At 40.9% G+C, this 20124-nt stretch overlaps 1 protein-coding gene across 2 annotated transcripts in view; it reads left to right on the top strand.

Moving 5' to 3' along the window:
* CUX2 (cut like homeobox 2) overlaps window positions 1-20124 on the top strand; it is a 645762-nt gene that overhangs the window by 568129 nt on the left and 57509 nt on the right. For both annotated transcript variants that reach the window (XM_075323846.1, XM_075323855.1), the window contains 3 exons: window positions 3475-3533; window positions 12250-12298; window positions 12397-12496. In XM_075323846.1, the coding sequence (XP_075179961.1) occupies window positions 3475-3533; window positions 12250-12298; window positions 12397-12496 (208 nt within the window). The remainder of the gene's footprint in view (window positions 1-3474; window positions 3534-12249; window positions 12299-12396; window positions 12497-20124) is intronic.

Raw genomic sequence — 20124 nt, 5'->3', positions numbered from 1 at the left:
TGTGCGTGTGATACGTACGTGTAATGTCCGTGTGTTGTCCGTGTGTAATGTTCCGTGTGTGATGCACAATGACGTTGCTACATACCCGCTGACAGCAGACAGCGACGCGCGATGAGAATGAACTCGGGTGAACTTCACCCGACTTCGTTGTTATACCGCGGCTCTGTCTGTGTCGCGTCCTGATTAGCGGTCACCCGTGAAGGACTGACCAGTGACCGCTAATCCCCTGAGTGACTGAAGTGAGGAGCGCGATTTGCGCTGCCGTCACTCAGGTTACCCGCAGCTAGCTGGAGTCCTCCACCCGAGACCGCAACTCACCTGTGACTTCATCGCTGATCCGTGCAGCGCACTTCAGTCACTCGGCCGACTTCTTGCTGTCACAGTTGGAGGACCCAGGGGTGGCCGCTAGTGACCTGAGTGTCATCATCGCTGAACGCGCTTCTCTCCTCAGTTGCTGCGTAGAGCTGACAGGAGCGGCGGTGTTCTGCAGCTCCTGTCACCTTCATGTAGCAGAGCTGAGAGCGTCGTGGGACCTCCGTGGATTACGCCGGACCTGGAGGGGTTTCCGGGGCTTAATAAAGTGGTGAGCAAGGGTTGTTTTATTTTTTTTTTTATTATTTCAAATTTTTTTATTTCAAAGGATTTTTCGTTGTGTGTGTTTATTTTCTTTAACTTACAGGTTAATCATGGAAGGTATCTCAGGGAGACGACTGTCATGATTAATCTTGGACTTCGTGGCAGCTATGGGCTGCCATTAACTCCTTATTACCCTGTTTACCACCGCACCAGTGCAATTCGGGATGAGCCGGGTACAGTCCCGGGACTGTCGCATCTAATGGATGCGGCAATTCCGGGCGGCTGCTGGCTGATATTGTTAGGCTGGGGGGCTCCCCATAACGTGGAGCTCCCCATCCTCAGAATACCAGCCTTCAGCCGTGTGGTTTACCCTGGCTGGTATCAAAATTGGGGGGGACTGCACGCCGTTTTTTCTTAATTATTTATTTTTTTTACTGCTCGATATTGACACGCCCACCAGCGGCTGTGATTGGTTGCAGTGAGACAGCTGTCACTCAGCATGGGGGCATGTCTCGCTGCAACCAATTATAGGCGTCGGTGGGCGGGGAAAGTAGGGAATACGAGATTGAATAATGAGCGGCCGGCTTTTTCAAAATAGTAAAAGCCGCCGTAATTTTTTTTAACAGCTGTGCAGCGCCGCGCCGGTGATCGGGGAACGGTGAGTATGAGAGAGGGAGAGACTGACTGAAAGACTGAGAGAGGGACAGACGAGAGAGAGACCGACCGACGGACTGAGGGAGATTGACTGACATACACAGAAAAAAAGATTGACCGACATCACTTCAAAAAAGCACAAAATGTACACTGACCATACAGAGATGCATCTGTGTCACGTACGTGTGCTCACGGACCCATAGACTTTCATTGGGTGCGTGTGTGCGTGTTCCATGCAGAAAACGGACATGCATCCGTGTAATACGGATACACTTACGTATCACGCACACGGACACACGTACCATACGGAAAAACGCACGTGTAACTCCAAACATTGAATAACATTGGAGTACGTGTGTCCGTGTCTCCGGTACATACGGAAACAGACAAAACATGTACCGGAGACACGTGCATGTGAAGGGGGCCTTACTAATATTTATTTCATACTTCGTACGTAAGCCTTTGTTGTTGATGACAGCTTAAAAATGTCTCTTGTATGGAGAAACTAGCCGCTTGCATTGCTCAAGTGTGACATTGGCCTATTCTTCCACACAAACACTCTTCAAATTTAGATGGTTCCATGGGCACCTTCTATGATCTCTGAGCTTTAGCTTCTTGCATAAATTTTCTATGGGATTCAGGTCAGGTGATTGGCTGGGCCATTCTAGCAGCTTTATTTTTTTTATCTGAAACCAATTGAGAGTTTCCTTGGCTGTGTGTATGGGATCATTACCTTGCTGTAATGTTCACCCTCTTTTCCTCTTCATCATTCTGGTAAATGGCAGCAGATTGTTATCAACAATGTCTCTGTAAATTTGTCTATTCATCCTTTCTTTCAATTATATGAAATTTGCCAGTTTACCAGTGTCGTATGCTGAAAAAACGCTCTACACCATGAGTTCCCACCTGCACACTTCACTGTTCGTATGGTGTTTTTGGGGTGATATGCAGTGCCTTTTTTGTCCTCCACGCATGGTTTGTGTTATGGCATACAAAGAGTTCAATTTTAGTGTCATCTGCAGTGGAGTCTTGCGTGGTGAGCATGCATACAGGCCATGTAGGCTAAGTACATTACTTCTGATGTTTCTTTTCTTTCCTGTGTCTGAAATCTTGTGGGGAGAAATTGGTTGTGGCCAGTTTATGGTGAAATTATGTTTCGGCCCCAACAGCGCCCACTGGAACCTTTTTTGTTCTACGGCCAATGCTATCTGTATATTTTGCAACAATTGGTTTGTGAAGGTCTTGAGACAGCTCACTGATTTTACACATCATGAGATGTTTCTTGTGTGGCACCTTGGAAATGAGACACCTTTTTATAGACCATCAGATGAACCAACTGATAGGGCAGGATTGCTTTCTGATTGCTGATAGATTTCAGCTGGTGTCATGACTTTTCATGGCTTTTTGGACATCTATAGTTTGATTTCTTTGTCTGCATGGATTGGATGGGTTTGATACCGATATCTAGTGAGAAATTCATGTCAATAGCACTTTTAGAAATATATTTACTTAGAAAATTAGTGACGTGTTTAATAACTATTTCCCACGTTATAACTAGCCCTGCTCTAATCTAATTTTGTAACTAATGCAGAAAATATAAGGCTGTTAAATAAAAGTGATAATTAAAAACAACCTATTGTTTAAATCAGATTTTTGTGTGACATGTAGTTTTAAAAGATTTTTGGCTACGTTTTTTCATATTATAATCTTTACTTAAAAAAAAACAAACAATTTTCACACTTTCTAATAGGGTTTTTTAGACTTGTGCTTTCTGTCCTGTCATGAAGAGTTTTCAGCAGACTATTTTGCCAGTCAGGATTACAGTGATAGGTAACATCTCTATACACAGCAGATAACACAGGATCCACTAATCGCAGATGACCCTTCTCTCCCTCCCTTCATTTGTACATGCTCAATAGACACATCAATACAAAATATACATCCAGGATCCGAATATTGTGGCTACATGCATGTGTTGTTTTCTGAAACAATAAGATGTTAGAGTCTCCAAAAAGCCCTGTGGCTAGTGTGAAAATTGTAAGATTTCTATTTTCTTTATTTTCCATACAGATTGATATGAAAGGAAAATTTCCAAAATATTTTAAAAAGGTCATGTAACATGAAAATCTGATCTCTCTGATTAAAGCGTCCCTTGTAAAGTTAACCTGACATCACATACGTACTGCCCAATCTGTGGGCCTATAGACTGATCTACCTTATTTTTCAATTTTGATTCCTCTACAGAAATTAGAAGAGAAGTTGCAAAGTCAGTCAGATTACGAAGAAATTAAAACGGAGCTAAGGTGAGATTCATACCTCGCTCTGCAATTCTGTTCTCTATCAGGCTGATTAATAATGTGCTATGGGGAACACTCCACGCTCCCAGGTTTATAATGTAATAAATAAGATGGCAGTGTCACTAGGGGTTGTTTATACCTATTACTGTGCTGTATATATTTACCCTTCTGTCGAGTACAAAATACATATCCATCTGTTATTGTATAAAACCAGATATAAATCTATGGGAAGTGTTAACTGCACAGCCATACAAAGCTTTTATCATCTTTATTTACACCTGGAGGGGTAGCTACACAGTTTAGTGGGATTCTTACCAGATCTCTGCATTTGTTACCCCAGAGAATAGGTTGTTTTGTTTTATAATAATGTCTGCAATGTATTTTTTATGCTAATACCGATATTTCAAAAAATTATACTGGTGTCGGGATGTCATCATTTCTATGATCTTTCCCCAATGTTGACATCATGTTTTTTTTAACAAGTTTGGAGCTGATCCACTCTGAAAACTACCTGAAAATGTGCCCAGAAAAGTCTCAAAAGAATGAAAATTCATCTACTGTGTAAAAATTACTTGATTGTTTTGTATGTAAATTGCTTTACCGCCCGGTTAACCCTATTTAACCATGACCCCTTTTTTCCTATTGTTACCCCATGCTATCCCAATTCAGATCTCCCCATTTTAACTTGCAAAATCAATAAAAACAATTGAATCACAAAAATTGTTAAACAGTTCAAAGAAGTGAGCTGAACGTTCTTCAGATGTTTTTGGATCGGAAGACACTCCTCACTTACTATAGGAAGACTCAAAAACCACGTAAAAGATGCCCAGGCATCTTTTTGAACATTTGGTCAGCGATTTATCTATAAAAACCACAAGGGGTTTCTTCATTGTTGAGTAGAGTTAAAAAAAAGCAAACACTCCAAATCCCTGTCGGCAGTCAAAAAACAAATAAAACACTCAGAAAAAGTCCAAAAGAACTATCAAAAAAGACACTTTAGGTTTTCAAAACAACAGGGAAAGGGAGAAGCATCTTTTACTTGAAAATGGGCAGTTTTGGCCACAAAAAAACCCCATTGTGTACATATACTCTTACAAGGTTAGGTGGCTCATCATGAAGATGTCCCCTGCTGCTGATGGAGGATGAGACAGCCTCCTTATCCACATCAAAGCCTCCTGCAATTATTCACAGAATTTAGCCACTCAGCAGTATCTGTGAGGATGCTGGTCAGAGATGAAGGGAACGTGTAGTTGCTGTGTAACGTATTCCTCTACTATTAAAGGAGAAAATTAATATTTGTTCATCTTGGGTGAACAGAGTAGAGTTCAGGCATGTGCCTGTGAGGCGCACACATCTCTTTTCTGCTGGTGTGGGTAGGATCCTCCATAAGGACGCAGGAAAGTGAAGGCCAGAAACTTGTCGGCAGTAGAAGTAGCATCTGCAGTTTTTCAGTTGGAGTGAAACAGATGTGCAGTTACCGTATATCGCTGGAGAGCACCTCTGTTCAGGTGCTAAAGCACGCTTACTTATTTATTTTATTTTAAAACTGCATACTTTCTTTTTTTTTTTTTTATTTTATTAAAATATTGCAGTAGTTAGATGTTGGCTGGAAGTCAATAGGAAATTTTGAAAAGCAATAAATACACTGGTGGAATTTTTAAAAGCTAAATGCAGCAGAAGTCTGATACAATTTGTTAAAAAAAACCTGCTTTTTGTTACTTTATTGTATGTTTTAGGCTGGAGTATTATTCGTATATGGCATGATGCGAGAGCATCGGATGCGGTATGCTAAGGACCCTCGGCTCAGGCTCTGCTGTGAATGTGAGCCGAGTGTCATGCGACTGTGATTTGATCATGCGATTGGATCACAGCTGCGGAGAAGAGGGAGCTAGTAATCTCCCCATCTCTTCCATTGTCAGCCTGTGCGTATATCGCACTGTATTTGGATGACATCCGAGTGCAGTCCAATGTTTCACTTGCACCCATAGGCGGGCTTTGCACGTTGCGATATCGGTAACAATGTGTTACCGACGCTGCAGCGATAGTCCCCGCCCCTGTTGCAGGTACGATATCTTGTGATTGCTGCCGTAGCGAACATTATCGCTACGCCAGCTTTACATGCACCACCTGCCCTGCGACGTCCCTCTGGCCGGCGAACTGCCTCCTTACTAAGGGGGCGGGTCGTGCGGCGTCATAGCGACGTCACACGGCAGGCAGCCAATAGAAGTGGAGGGGCGGAGATGAGCGGGACGTAAACATCCCGCCCACCTCCTTCCTTCCGCATAGCCGGCCAACACGCAGGTAGGATATGTTCCTCGCTCCAGCGGCTTCACACACAGCGATGTGTGCTGCCTGCTGGAACGAGGAACAACATCGTACCATCACAGCAGCGGCATTATGAAAATGTCGGACCCTACAACGATCATACGATAACAACGCTTTTGCGCTTGTTAATCGTATGTAAAAGTCTTTACACACTACGATGTCGGCAGCGATGCCGGATGTGTGTCAATTTCGATTTGTCCCCACCGACATCGCACCTGTGATATCGTAGTGTGCAAAGCCCGCCATAGACTTGTATGGGTACGAGTGAGCCAAGACTCGCAGACAATCGCAGTTTGCTGCTATTTTTTTCCTCAGTCCGATTAGGGCTGAGGAAAAACTCTCAGATGTGAGCTGCAGCATTGTCTTAAATGGGGCCTAGGGCAATGTCAGATTTTGTCGCATTGCACTTGTGCGAGTCATACGCCAGTGTAACTCTGCCCTTAGACGGATGATATATGCAAAAAGGAGCATGAATTAGTAAAAATAGGTGTAGAGTGACATGTGGCACCATACAGCAAAAAATGCAACTACTAAGGATGTAAATCTAGACTAGATAGTCCAAAGATGCACGAAATTCATGGGATAGCTTGAATCAATATGGTAAATTTAGCGCCTTTTTAAAACTGTTTGGTCTAAGTTTGCCCGGTCGAAGACCAAATTCACACATCAGTTTTTTCTCCTTTGTGAAAATCATACATTTACTTTTATTGTGTCAGTTTTTACATTCAGTGCATCATTTGTTTTTTTTGTATGAAAAAAAAAATTTTCAAGGCTTCACCTATGTACTATTGTATGAAAAAAGACAGCACTGAGATAGCACGTGGATGGCATCCATGTGTCATCTGTTTTCTTTCACAGACCCATTTAATTGGATGTATGATTTTGATCTGCAAATCAGATCAAAACAGGACACATCTCCATTCCTTTTTTTGCGGACCAGCAGTCACCAAGAAGTTAACATGTAAATATACTAGTTAAAGAGAACCAATCATTAGGATTTTCGTATATAAGCTAAAGCCAGTTCTCTACTGGTACTATCAGGCAAATTATCTACATACCATTAGTGGGCAGCTCAGATGTTTAGTCTTTCAAATTCAACAAAGTAAAGTTTAAAAAACCGGCAGCTGCTTGAGTGGCAGCTGTAATGGAGCAGATAATATCTGGGTGGGTATTCATATGGATTCCCACCCACCGCCTGTTGTTCCTCCCTCTGTCTGTTCTCTATGCTAATGTTACTATTCACTAATTTCTTCACTAAGATGGCGTCGCAGTTGGCGCCTACGCGTAGCGCTTATCTCCGGCGCCATCTTTGTGAAGATCGTGTTACCCGCTGTTATTCTATTCTGCAATACTCAGCCAAGTACTGAGCGTACCCGAGCATTCCGGTTCTCAATTGAGCTTGCTCGCTCATCATTAACAGTACTATACTCATTTGTCTATCTTTGGGTCTGCCACATTTCAAAACTATCCAGTAAATACCTAGTTTTATGGCATGCTGCTTTTTTCTGTCAAACCCTTTTTGTCATTTGCAATGGTTATTTGCAAATAAAAAAAACTGTGCAGAAACATTCCTAGGTTTGATTTATTAAGAAATACAGTGAAGGAAATAATTATTTGATCCCTTGCTAATTTTGTAAGTTTGCCCACTGACCAAGACATGAACAGTCTATAATTCTAAAGGTAGTTTAATTTTAACAGTGAGAGATAGAATATCCAAAATAAAATACTGAAAATCACATTGTATAAGTTATATAAATTTATTTGCATTTTGCAGAGAGAAATAAGTATTTGATCCCTGTGGCAGACAATTCTTAATACTTGGTGGCGAAACCCTTGTTGGCAAGCACAGCAGTCAGATGTTTTTTGCAGTTGATGATGAGGTTTGCGCACATGTCAGGAGAAATTTTGGTCCACTCCTCTTCGCAGATCATTTCTAAATCATTAAGATTTTGTGGCTGTCACTTGGCAACTCGGAGCTTCAGCTTCCTCCATAGGTTTTCTATGGGATTAAGGTCTGGAGACTGGCTAGGCCACTCCATGGCCTTAATGTGCTTCTTTTTGAGCCACTCCTTTTTGAGCCACGCCTTGGCTGTATGTTTTGGGTCATTGTCGTGCTGGAAGACCCAGCCGCGACCCATTTTTAATGTCCTGTTGGAGGGAAGAAGGTTGTCACTCAGGATTTTACGGTACATGGCTGCATCTGTTGTCCCATTGATGGGGTGAAGTAGTCCTGTGCCCTTAACAGAGAAACATCCCAAAGTTGAATGTGTCCACCTCCATACTTGACAGTGGGGATAGTGTTCTTTATGACATAGGCAGCATTTCTTCTCTTCCAAACACGGAGAGTTGAGTGAAGGCTAAAGTGCTCAATTTTATCTCATCTGACCACAGTATCTTCTCCCCATCACTCTCAGAGTGATCCAGGTGTTCATTGGCAAACATCAGACGGGCTGGTTGCACGTGTCTTCTTGAGCAGTGGGACTTTACGGGCACTGCAAGATTTTAAGCCATTACTGTTAAAATTAACCTACCCTTAAAATTATTGACTGTTCATGTATTTGTCAGTGTGCAAACTTACAAAATCAGCAAGGGATCAAATAGTTATCCCCTTCACTGTAGAACATCATTTTGCTCCCATTTGCGTCTTTGCATACCATGTTTGCTAATACGTGCATTATCAGATATGTAATAGTAGATGTGTAGTGTAGAGGATTCTGGCTGCATCACGTGTGATCCAAGACATACTGATAGCTCAGTGAGCTCTTATATGCTTACAATGTCCTGATTTTTAGGGGAATAACATGTAATTTAGTCACTTTAGTTCTTTTCACTGTAAATCTGTCCCAGCGTGAGAAAGCTAATAGTTTTTGATTGATTGAAGCGCAGCCTCTGATCACAGACTATGAAGTGCCCAGTGTCCCTTAGGCTTCTCGAAATCAGTACCAAAACTCTAGCTCATTCTCACTGAGGGAATATAGGGCGGCGCATTTGACAGTTGGGTTGAAATGTGTAGGATCATTGCCTTGCTGTACATTGTGTCTGGACTCCTGAGGGATCTGGTGACAAGCTTACTATCCAAGACCCTGGAGACTAGCACTTCACTATTATCCCACAGAACAGATGTCATGTCGATGATGTATCAGATCATCCTGTTCACACAGGAACTGTTAGTCTCTAATGTACAGAGGAAAGACCTGATGATTAGCAGTCCACGCACACGTTATGGTCTCAATAGCACTTATTACTTCATATTCTGTGTTCTGCACTTGTATATTTTCTAGTATATGTGGAGTATCCTGTAAGATATTAATTGCTAACATCTCACTAGCGAGATCTTTTTGACATATTGCCCTCTGCCTAGTCATATCAGTATCAATTGACATTTTATATATAAGCCACCACGTAAAATGAGGCTATCACTCCAAAATTACCTATTGTAAATAAGTTTTTTGCGCTACATGAATTTTTAAAAAAAATCTGAAATTTGTTATTTTATTTTTTTATGTAATGACAATTCTGGAAAAAAATAATCTTGCAAATTTTCACCCTGGCAACTAGTTTCCTTTTTTTTTTTTAGATTCATACCTCCTGTTCTTTCAGGAAGAGTTTTCAGCAAGGCTTCTTATTATCTAGGGCAGGATTATAATGACCGATAACACCTATATACACAACTGACATGATACACCAATCACATTGACCTTTGCATATGCTCATCAAAGGGGTTGTCCCAGTACCAAAATACATTTTAATTAGTAGATCCTGGAATAATAATAAAGTCCATAATTGGATGTGTTAGAAAAATGTCCATGTGCTGAGATAATTTTATAAATGTGCCCCTGCTATGTTAAGTCTTATTTGTTGTGTCTAACCATACAGAGCTGCTCTAGTTAATGGTCCACACATACCACAGCTCCTGTCCAGGAAGGAGCATATATTCCTTCTGACAAATGAGTATACAGACAATACAACAGGGGCTTGCTGCTCCTATCTGTGATGTAACACATTTTACTGCCTGTTCTATCACAGGAGTGAGTGTTTCTGCCACGTCTGCAGCTCTGGAGTTCATAATAAATCAAGTGGCTGACATATGAGCTTGCTAGCCACTGGAGAACTTATGTCACTGACTTGATTTATGATGAGACAAAAGAGCTGGACAGAGCAGAGACACTTAATGCTGTGATAAAACAGGCAGTGAAATGTGCTTCCCTGCAGAAAGAAGCAGCTGAAAGCCCCCGCTGTGTCATATGTAATCTGCTATGGTCAGGAGACCGCAAAAGATCTTGCAAAAATCCCATGAAAAATTATAGAAGATAATGCACAAGAGTAGTTGGAAACTTAGCTGGCTGCAATCCACTAACTACACTAAGACAACCAGAAGTAGCATGGAGCATTCCTATCAAACCTAGATGCCTCGTCACCACCAGAGAATCAACTAACCTCAAAGATGAAATGAGGAATCCTGACTTGCCTCAGAGCAGCCCCAAAGGAAAGTCAAAAGCCCCCAACATATACGACGGTGTTGTAAGAAAAAACAACACACAGATGGTAGATATAGAATTAAGCAAAGTGAGGCACTGCTGGCTAGATACAAAAGTATAGGCTAGATTGCTGGTTGAAGCCAGTAAAAACCCTGAAAATATGCCAACACCTGATAATCAAAAAATTCCCTTAAAGACCACACGATCTTCCACCAACTATATCAAGAACTCTTGTGTAAATACATTTAAATACAAAAAGCAAATATAATGGGAAAGATCTTAATTACAAAAACACAGGCGATACAAAAATACAAAAACTCCTGAACAAAACAGGGAATAATAACTCCCTTTCTTACTAGGAATAAATTGCCCTCAAAAAAAGTGCAAAAAGAGCATTTATTCACTTGCAAGAAACAACAGGGAATATTCTCAAACATTAATATAGAAAAAGACAAAGATTAAGCAGAAACGCCCTTCAATGCAAATTCAGCCCCCATCCAAGCCCAGACTAGGAGAGCAAAATACTTATCAGGCATAGCTGCAGACTCAGAATGACATGGAGACAAAACCGATGCAAAAGGAATGAAAAAACCACCATAGAAATCATTCCTGAAAAATCCAAAAAGTAGGAGAAAAAAGCAAACAGAACCTACAGGGAAAGGAGAAAAGCATAAAGGCTGGAGGACAAACTTCAGGACATCTTCACATGGAGCAGAAACAGTTATCACCGGCAAAGGTTAGACAAAAACTGCCTTCCTATGTCCCACCAGGTTTTACTCCATAGGCACCCTGAAGAAGCAATCATTTCCTACACCAGGCTGAGCGACAGATGCAGAATCAACTCACTACCAACACTAGTCACCAGAGGGAGTCTAGAAACACTGCCGGGAACAGCACCATCTCTGATGATATTCACAACAGTAATCTTTCTTATGCTTCTTTCCCTGGCCAGGAGCTGAGGTATGCACCAGGTTCCTGCATGGTTGCACACAACTAATAAGACAGTACATAGCAGGGCCACAATAAGATTATCACAGGAACATTTTTTTCACACATCCAATTGTGCAACTTGTTGTTATTCCAAGAACCATTAATTGAAATTAACTTTATGTCTGGAGCAACAACTTTATATGCAAAATATAGACTTGGAATTTGTAAATTGTAACTAATGTACATGTGAATTTCCTGAAACAGGAGGGTAGAGTTTAAAAAAAAGCCAAAGTCGCAAGTGTGAAAACTGCAAGATTTCTAATTTTTATTTTTAATTCAGATTGTGATGTGGAAAATTTAAGTTAACTTCTCTACACAGAGTTGCATAGTTTATGTTGTTTTTTATGCTTATATGAAGAAGTTGACTGTGTGTCCATAGAATATTATGACAAACTCTTAAAAAGTGCATGAACGCCACTCCGGTCCCACGGCGTCATCTTGTGCCTGTAACCTCAGACTGGCTGTAAGTCAGAGGTTACATCACAAGCTCCCAGTGCAACTCTAGGAGAACCTCAATGAGGCTCTCATAGAGATGTATTGAGTTGTGACCTCCGGCGCTCCCCATAAAATTTCAGAGCACGTGGGAAGATCACAAATCACCAGAGACCGACTGGATAGCTGACGGTAAAAGATGAAGCTGCTGGAAGGTGAATATAAGACCAGGACCAGGGGACTTACATTTAAGGCACTACTCCAGTGGAGCAATAAAAAAAAATGCTGGAGTGCTGCTTAAGTAGTTTGTATTTTCTTTTAGTACTAAAAAATGCATAACACAATGATCTCATCTTCAGCAACCTGTATTGAGTGGTTGAAGAACAACTTTGTCTGCTATTATCTACCCTTGATTAATCCCTGATTTTGTGCAGATCTTTATTCATGCAGCATGCTGTTTTATGATATCAAGTAGAATTCTGTCTTTTCTCTTACAGCATATTGAAAGCTATGAAGTCTGCTACATCCAGCTGCGATCTAACTATAGTATGTAATCTGAACAATGTTTAATGCAAAAATATTATATACACATTAATGGATATATTTATCAGTACCTATTAAAGTATTCCACTTGTTTAATGCAGGAGACCTCCAAGTCAGAAGAGCACGTATCAATCAAAAGAGAAGCATTTTACCCTTCACAAAACTATCTCCCAGAAAAGCAGAACATCGTCCCCAGCTGTGGTATGTGTGAAATTCTTGCTCTACTTGTTCATGACAGTACCCATTGTCTAAATGAATGATTATCTTAAATATTTATAATCTCTCTCCTCAATATTACACTGCTATCGTGATTTTATTTATTTTAAATAACCATAATATATACAGTGGATGAAATAAGTATTGCACACGTCACCAATTTTCTAAGTAAATATATTTCTAAAGTTGCTATTCACATAAATTTGTCAGATGCCGGTAACAACCCATCCAATCCACACAGGCAAATAAATCAAACCATTGATGTCGATAAATTTATTGATGTGTAATAATGAGAAATGACACAAGAAAAAAAGTATTTGACACACTTACGGAAATTTATTTCATACTCCATACGGCCTCTTTCACACGTCCCTGTCTCCAGTACGTGTTTGGTCAGTTTCCTCACGTACCGGAGACATGGGCACACGTAGACCCATTAAAATCAATGAGTCTGTGCTCACGTGCGTGTTCTGCCATGGACCGTGTGTACGCGTGGAGCATACGTGTGTCCGTGTGCTCCACACGTCAATATGTCCAGTTTTCTCCGGCATCACGGGTGTCACACGGAACGCAAACGGACCACACGGAGGTGTTCCGTGTGACACGCGCCGGAGAAAACACACGTGTTTGAGAAAAAAAAAACTTTACTCACCTTCTCCAGCCCTCCTGTCTCTGCCGCTGCTGTCATTTGCTTCCGACCGCCGCTCATTATGCTCATTGAATATTCACTTCACTGCGCCCGGAAGCAGCAGCAGCGGGGAGTCGGCAGGACCGGAGACCGAAGATCAGCACCACGGACAGCGACGCCAGGGACAGGTGAGCAGAAAGTTCCCGTTCTCGATGTGTTATTACGGATAACACACGGAGAACACACGTGTGCCATAAACACGGCTCACGCAATATGCACCTTTGACATGTCCGTGAAAAACATGCGTGATTTTCATGAACGTGTGAAAGAGGCCTACAAAAGCCTTTGTTGGTGATGAAAGCTTCAATACGCCTCCTATATGGGGAAACTAGTCTTATACATTGCTCAGGTGTGATTTTGGTCTATTCCTCCACACAAACACTCTTCAAATCCTGAAGGTTCCGTCGGCTCCTTTTATGAATTCTGAGCTATATTTCCTTCCCTAAATTTTCTATTGGTTTCAGGTCAGGTAATTGTCTGGGCCATTCTAGCACCTTTATTTTCTTTCTCTGAAACCATTTGAGAGCTGTGTGTTTGCTATCATTATCTTGATGAAATGCCCACTTTTGGTTCATTTTCATCATCCTGGTAGATGGCAGCAGATATTTATCAAGAATGTTTCGGTACGTTTGTCCATTCATCCTTCCTTTAATTTTGTGAAATTTACCATTGCTGTATGCTGAAAAACAGCCCCATACCATGATGTTCTCACCTCCAGACTTCACTGATGATATGGTGTTTTGGGGTCATATGCAGTGCCTCTTGGCCTCCAAACATGGTGTGTATTATGGTATCCAAAGAGTTCAATTTTCATCTCATTTCACGAGACTATAGTCTCCCAGTATTTCACAGACTTGTCTAAATGTTGTTGAGCAAACCTTAAACACACTTGAACATGTTTTTTGTTTAGCAATTGAGAGCATACAGGCCATGGAGGTTGAGTGCATTACTTACTGTTTTCTTTGGAGCAATTGTACCTGCTGATTCCAGGTCTTTCTGTAGTTCTCCACAAGAAGTTTTTGGCTCTTGGACAACTCTTCTGATAATTCTTTTCACTCTCCTGTCTGATCTCTTGCGGGGAGAAGCTGATTGTGGACGGTTTATAGTCAAATGATCTTTTCACTTGAAAATTATGGCCTCAACAGTGCTCACTGGAACCCTCAGTAGTTTAGAAATTCTTATGTAACCAATGCCATCTGTATGTTTTACATCAATAAGGTTCTGGTGGTCTTGTGACTGTGTTACCCATCAAGAGTTACCTTTTTATAGGCATTCAGTTGAACCAGCTGATATTTTTGTATAAGTAGCAGTATTGATTTCTAATTGCACTGTTCTACAGCCACATTGGTTTACAAATTAAAAAAGTTAAACTTGATTAATTTTGTGGTGTTGAAAACAAATATGGGATGAGCGAACCCAAGGTTTGTAGCAAACACAGACTTTACAAAAAAAAAGAGAGTTTGGGTGCTTTATATATGCAAACCACTTGCACAAGCATTGCTGTGTTCGGGTACGCTCGGTGGTCAGCCCAGTGCGATGCGCTTGCAGTGTTTAAACAGCTTGCACAGCGGAGATTGGATGTAGTGTGCACGAAACTAAAAAAAAATGGAAAAACGTCACACACCCTACCCCGGCAGTGTTCTGTTTATGGTTGGCTGCATATGGGCAGAGACTCGAACTGTCCAATTAGTGACTTCCATTGGGGTTCAGGTCAAGTCCAGGTCCCAAACCGAACTTCATCTAAAGTCTGGCTGAAGCTGCCAAACCAAATTTCCACGGGTTCTCTCATCTCTAAATATGATGCTTAAATTTGCTGATTGGTTTAATTTTCAAGATTCAGAGAAGGTTGTAATTAGTTGTGCAAGCTTTCGTACAGGCTTATAGAAAAATTGTCTTTATTATTTTATCATCATTATTGCATTCTTAGTAGCTAGTCTATTACATCATCTATTTAGTCTATTGAGCCTTCAGTATTCTACCATCTTAAGGTGACCAATTAAAAAACGCCAACTCAGCTCTGATGATTTATTTCTAAATACAGTTGCATCACCTACTTTTATAAATGCTCTGTGAAAGGTATCCAGTTTTTATTTTTGCATCAACATAGCTGACAGCTTTTGCTACATTTGCGGAGAAATCACTTTTGCGTGAAAAAAGGCTAAACTTGACTTCCATGATACATAAAGTCTAAAACTTGTATTTTGGCGGCAGAATAGATCAGGACAAGAGTTGCACTCCACACAAATGCTGCAAAAGGTGAGCATCACATCTTACTCAGTGGTTGCATGGGAAGAGGCAATCTGTGCCTTCTATAGTCCCAATGATCTGTAGAGAGCCAACCAATCACAGTACCAATTGTTATTTTAGCATAGTGCCATCCATTAGGAAAGGAGTTTCAAGGAAGAAGAAATAGACTTTAGGGTTTATTCCAACATTGCAGATTTTTTCTGCACATAAAACTGCATCTTTTGGCAGGAAAAACGCTGCGAAACAAATGCGCGTTTTTTCCCACTTTTTGTTTTTTTATGCTTTTTTTATGCACTTAGATAGGGAAAATGCTGAAACAATTGACATGTCAATTGTTTGGTGCAGTTTTTTTCTGCACCAAAATGGGCAAAGAAAAAAATCTGCAACGTGGGCACAGCACTTCAGGATTCACATAGAATTTGCTTAATGCTTTTTTCCCTGCAATATTGATTAAAATCTGCAAGAAAAAATGCATGAATAAACGTGATAAAATTGTAGTGTGGGCACACAGTCTTACAGTATCCGAACATTCCATCTGTAATACGCCCAGTATCACATATAGAAGAACTTCCGATTCCAAATACACCAGAAACATTTTCAGTTGAATCAAGTGAGGAAGGAGAGGGCATTTGGTGTCATGAAGCATCTTCCTCTTACGATGCAGACTTTCTGTCTGTGACCTCAACTGAACCACACCTTATAACACAAAGTGAATTGAATGATCTTGTTAGAGATTTGGATCTGCCCAACAGTAAAGCGGGCTTTACACGCAACGACATCGCTAACGAGATGTCGTTGGGGTCACGGAATTCGCGACGCACATCCGGCCTCGTTAGTGACGTTGTTGCGTGTAAAACGCACGAACGACCGTTAACGATCAAAATTACTTACCTAATCGTTGACACGTTCTAATCCCAATTATCGTTGCTGTTGCAGGACGCAGGTTGTTCGTCGGTCCTGCGGCAGCACACATCGCTATGTGTGACACTGCAGGAACAAGGAACTACATCGTACCTGCGGCCGCCAGCAATGAGGAAGGAAGGAGGTGGGCGGGACGTTACGGCCGCTCATCTCCGCCCCTCCACTTCTATTGGGTGGCTGCTTAGTGACGCCGCTGTGACACCGCACAAACCACCCTCTTAGAAAGGAGGTTCGCCGGCCACAGCGACGTCGCTAGGCAGGTAAGTACATGTGACGGGTGTTAGTGATGCTGTGCGCTACGGCAGCGATTTGCCCGTGACGCACAACCGACGGGGGCGGGTGCTTTCACACACTGTGTGTAAAGCCCCCTTAAGGCTGAGCACTGAGGCTCCAGTCTGATCAGTGGAATCTACTAATGGACGATGCTCGGATTTCTTTGTCCGAAACAGTGATAAAGATTTTGTTCAATACTTCTTCATGGAGGGCAATCTTGTGGCATGCAACAGCATCAATAGTTTAATTGAAGCTCTGAGGTTAAGTCATAATCCAGAGGAATGAAGGGTCTTCTTTGATTCATCCAAAACAAGCCGAAAACTGACTTGCCGTAAAGTGGCAATGCACTACCGTCAATTTCAGTTGGTTATGCAGTCCACATGAAAGAAACCTATGACATGAAACCGCTGTTGAGGTGCCTTAACTATGACCAATATTTGTGGCCCCTCTGTGGTGTGGTTGCCCTTTTACTTGAACTCCAGGTTGGATATACAAAGCACTGCTGCTTTCTGTATGAGTGGGATAGTCGTGCAAAAGAATATCACTAAAGTAAAAGAAACTGGCTTCTCTGACATTCACTTCAGCCAGGGAGTAAAAATGCTCTGCATCCAGCACTTGTTGACCCACATAACGTTTTGTTAGTACCATTGAATATCATGTTGGGCCTAATGAAGAACTTTGTAAAGCCAATGGATAAAATTGCAAAATCATCTCATTGATAAATTTCGAAGATTGACTGAGGCAGAGATGAAGGAAAAAGTCTTTATTTGACCTCAGATTCTTAAGCTTCTTCAAGATGAGGAGTTTTCTTTGTTGCAGGGCAAGGAAAAGGCTGCATGGGTAGTATTCACATTAGTGTTAATTAATTTATGGGGAAATTCAAGAGCAGATAATTATGAAGAGTTGGTGGAAAAAATCAAAACACATAAGAATCTTGGCTGTAATATGTCTTTAAAAATTCATTTTTACATTCGTATCTAGACTTTTGTCCACCACACTGTAGAGCAATTAGCGGTGAGAGATTTCACCAAAATATTGCAGCTATGGAGAAAACATATCAAGGAAATTAGACTCTATCAATGCTTGCGGATTACTGTTGGACAATTGTAAGAGATGATCTGATGCTGGAGTACAAGAGGCAATCAAAAAAGAGTTGTCGCTGAATGAGGACCACATTTTGTAATGCAATTTCTGTAACTTTATAACTTACAATGGTGTTTAGACATGTTTTAGTTCTTTAAATGTTGATAAGTTTCATCTAAATAAATATCAGAAAATTGACATTACAAAATATTCTGCATTTTTATATTTGCAAGAATAATAATAATAACGTTTCAAAGTTCTGAAACTGTTATGCATTAATGATATGTAGTGGAAAAAGGAAAACTCTTTGATATCATATATAAAAAAGAGACAACTAAAAATTTTTCATTGCCAGATTTGAATTCAGCAGGTCAAAATCATTAAGAAAATGTCTCGTTTCATAACTGAATCTGACAGTTTTTGAAAATATGTAGAACAGTGTCACTGATAGATGTCAGTTGGTGTCATGACTTTCCATGGCTTTTTACACCTCTCTTTCTGCATGTGTTCAATACTTTTTTCCTTGTCATTTCTCATATTACACATAACTGAATTTATGGACATCTATGGTTTGATTTCATTGCCTGAGTGGATTGGATGGATTGTTACCAGCATCTGGTAAGAATTTGTTGTCACTAGCACCTTAAGAAACATATTCACTTAGAAAATTGGGGATGTGTTCAATACTTATTTCATCTACTGTATGTAATATACAGTATTGTATAGGACGGATACATCCCACAACATGGAATTTACATCCAATATGCATATCAATTTCTGACACCTGGCACCAAAATCAAATTTCTCCATTTCATTTGCATTAGAGCAGGGGTCTCGAACACGTGGTCTGCGGGCCACATGCAGCCCCTGAGACTGTTTCATATGGCTCACAGGCACCATGGACCCCCTAACGATCGCATACCAGTCCATGGGCCGCCGACGTCAGTGATTTATTTCAGTTGAATTTGTGTCCTTAGCTGGCCAATCAGAGGCCCACAGCTGACATTGGCATATGACGTCAGCTGCTGGCCTAACATTGGCTGCGCTGTGCAAAGAGCTTGTCTCTGCATGGCACCAGCAATACATTTCAATTGAATGTGCATCTAAGGACGCATATTCAACTGAAATAAAGCGCTGACTGCGGCGGCCCCTGAACAGGCCGCGATAGTCAAGTGGTCTACGGTGCCTACAAATTGCACGTGCAGAAAAGAGGACGCTGAGAGTACAGAGGATAGGTGAGAAGAATTTTTTTTTCTGTATTTGAAGAATGGCACAATAGGGGACATTACACAGGACATTGCTACAAGAAGAGGACCAGGATGGGCACTTTACTACAGGATAGGAACAAGGATGGGCACATTATTGCAGGATGAAGACCAAGATGGGCCCATTACAAAAGACCAGAAGGGGACCAAGAATGTTGGCATTACCACAAAGAGGGGACCATGATGAGGGAGTTTACTACAAATTGAGGACAAGGATGGGCATATTACTACAAGATGTGGACCAGGTTGGGGCACATTACTACAAGATGGTGGCTAAAATTACTATATGGTGTTAATTGTAAGACAGTATACTTACTAGAAGGAGATAAAATGTAAAAAAAAAGTAACAAAATTTGAAAAGAAGGCATAAATATTTTTACCACTAAAAATGCTGTTTTATATATACAGTAAAAAATATAGTGGATGTTTGTTATTGCCACATCCGTAACGACCCAAGTTACAAAACTGTACCGTAACCCATATGATGAATGCAAGGTAAAAATAAAACAAGCGAAAAATGTTCAAAAAAAGTGATCAAAAGGTGTATAGAAATAAAATGTTATCACTGTCCTGCTAAGAATGCGGCCCCACAAATTATTTTTTTTTTCTATGTGCGGCTCATATACCCAACCGAGTTTGAGACCCCTGCATCAGAGGCAATTACATTTATTTTCCATTGGGGAGCAAGAACTGTTGTAAATGATCAGACCATGTCCCTGTACGGTCAGACACAGCCATTACACAGTACATAGCAGGGGCACATATATAAGATTATCTCAGCACGGGAAAAAATTTTTAATCGCATCCAATTGTGGAAAATGTTTTTATTCCAAGATCTATTGATTAAAATGTACTTTATGCATGGGACAACCCTTTCACTTGCAGAGTGCCACTCTGATTAGAATTACACGTCTATTTAACAATACTCTGTAAACCATTTTCCTGAAAACATTCGTAAACTATTTGCAATTGTTGCTACTGAAAAGTCAAGATCTTTCAAATGGCACAAACAATAACAGCTGCATGGACCTGTCACTGGGACAGAAGTGTTTAGTTCTTGATCTTATTTTCTTCCCACTGCTCTCTTAAGAATTTTGGGTTTTTGTTTTTTTTTGGGGTTGTTTTTGTTTTTTGTT

The sequence above is a fragment of the Anomaloglossus baeobatrachus genome, chromosome 1 (genome assembly GCF_048569485.1).
Source record: "Anomaloglossus baeobatrachus isolate aAnoBae1 chromosome 1, aAnoBae1.hap1, whole genome shotgun sequence".
In the NCBI taxonomy this organism is placed as follows: Eukaryota; Metazoa; Chordata; class Amphibia; order Anura; family Aromobatidae; genus Anomaloglossus; species Anomaloglossus baeobatrachus.
Note: the sequence above shows the minus strand (reverse complement) of the source record. Positions and strands in the feature narration are given on the sequence as shown.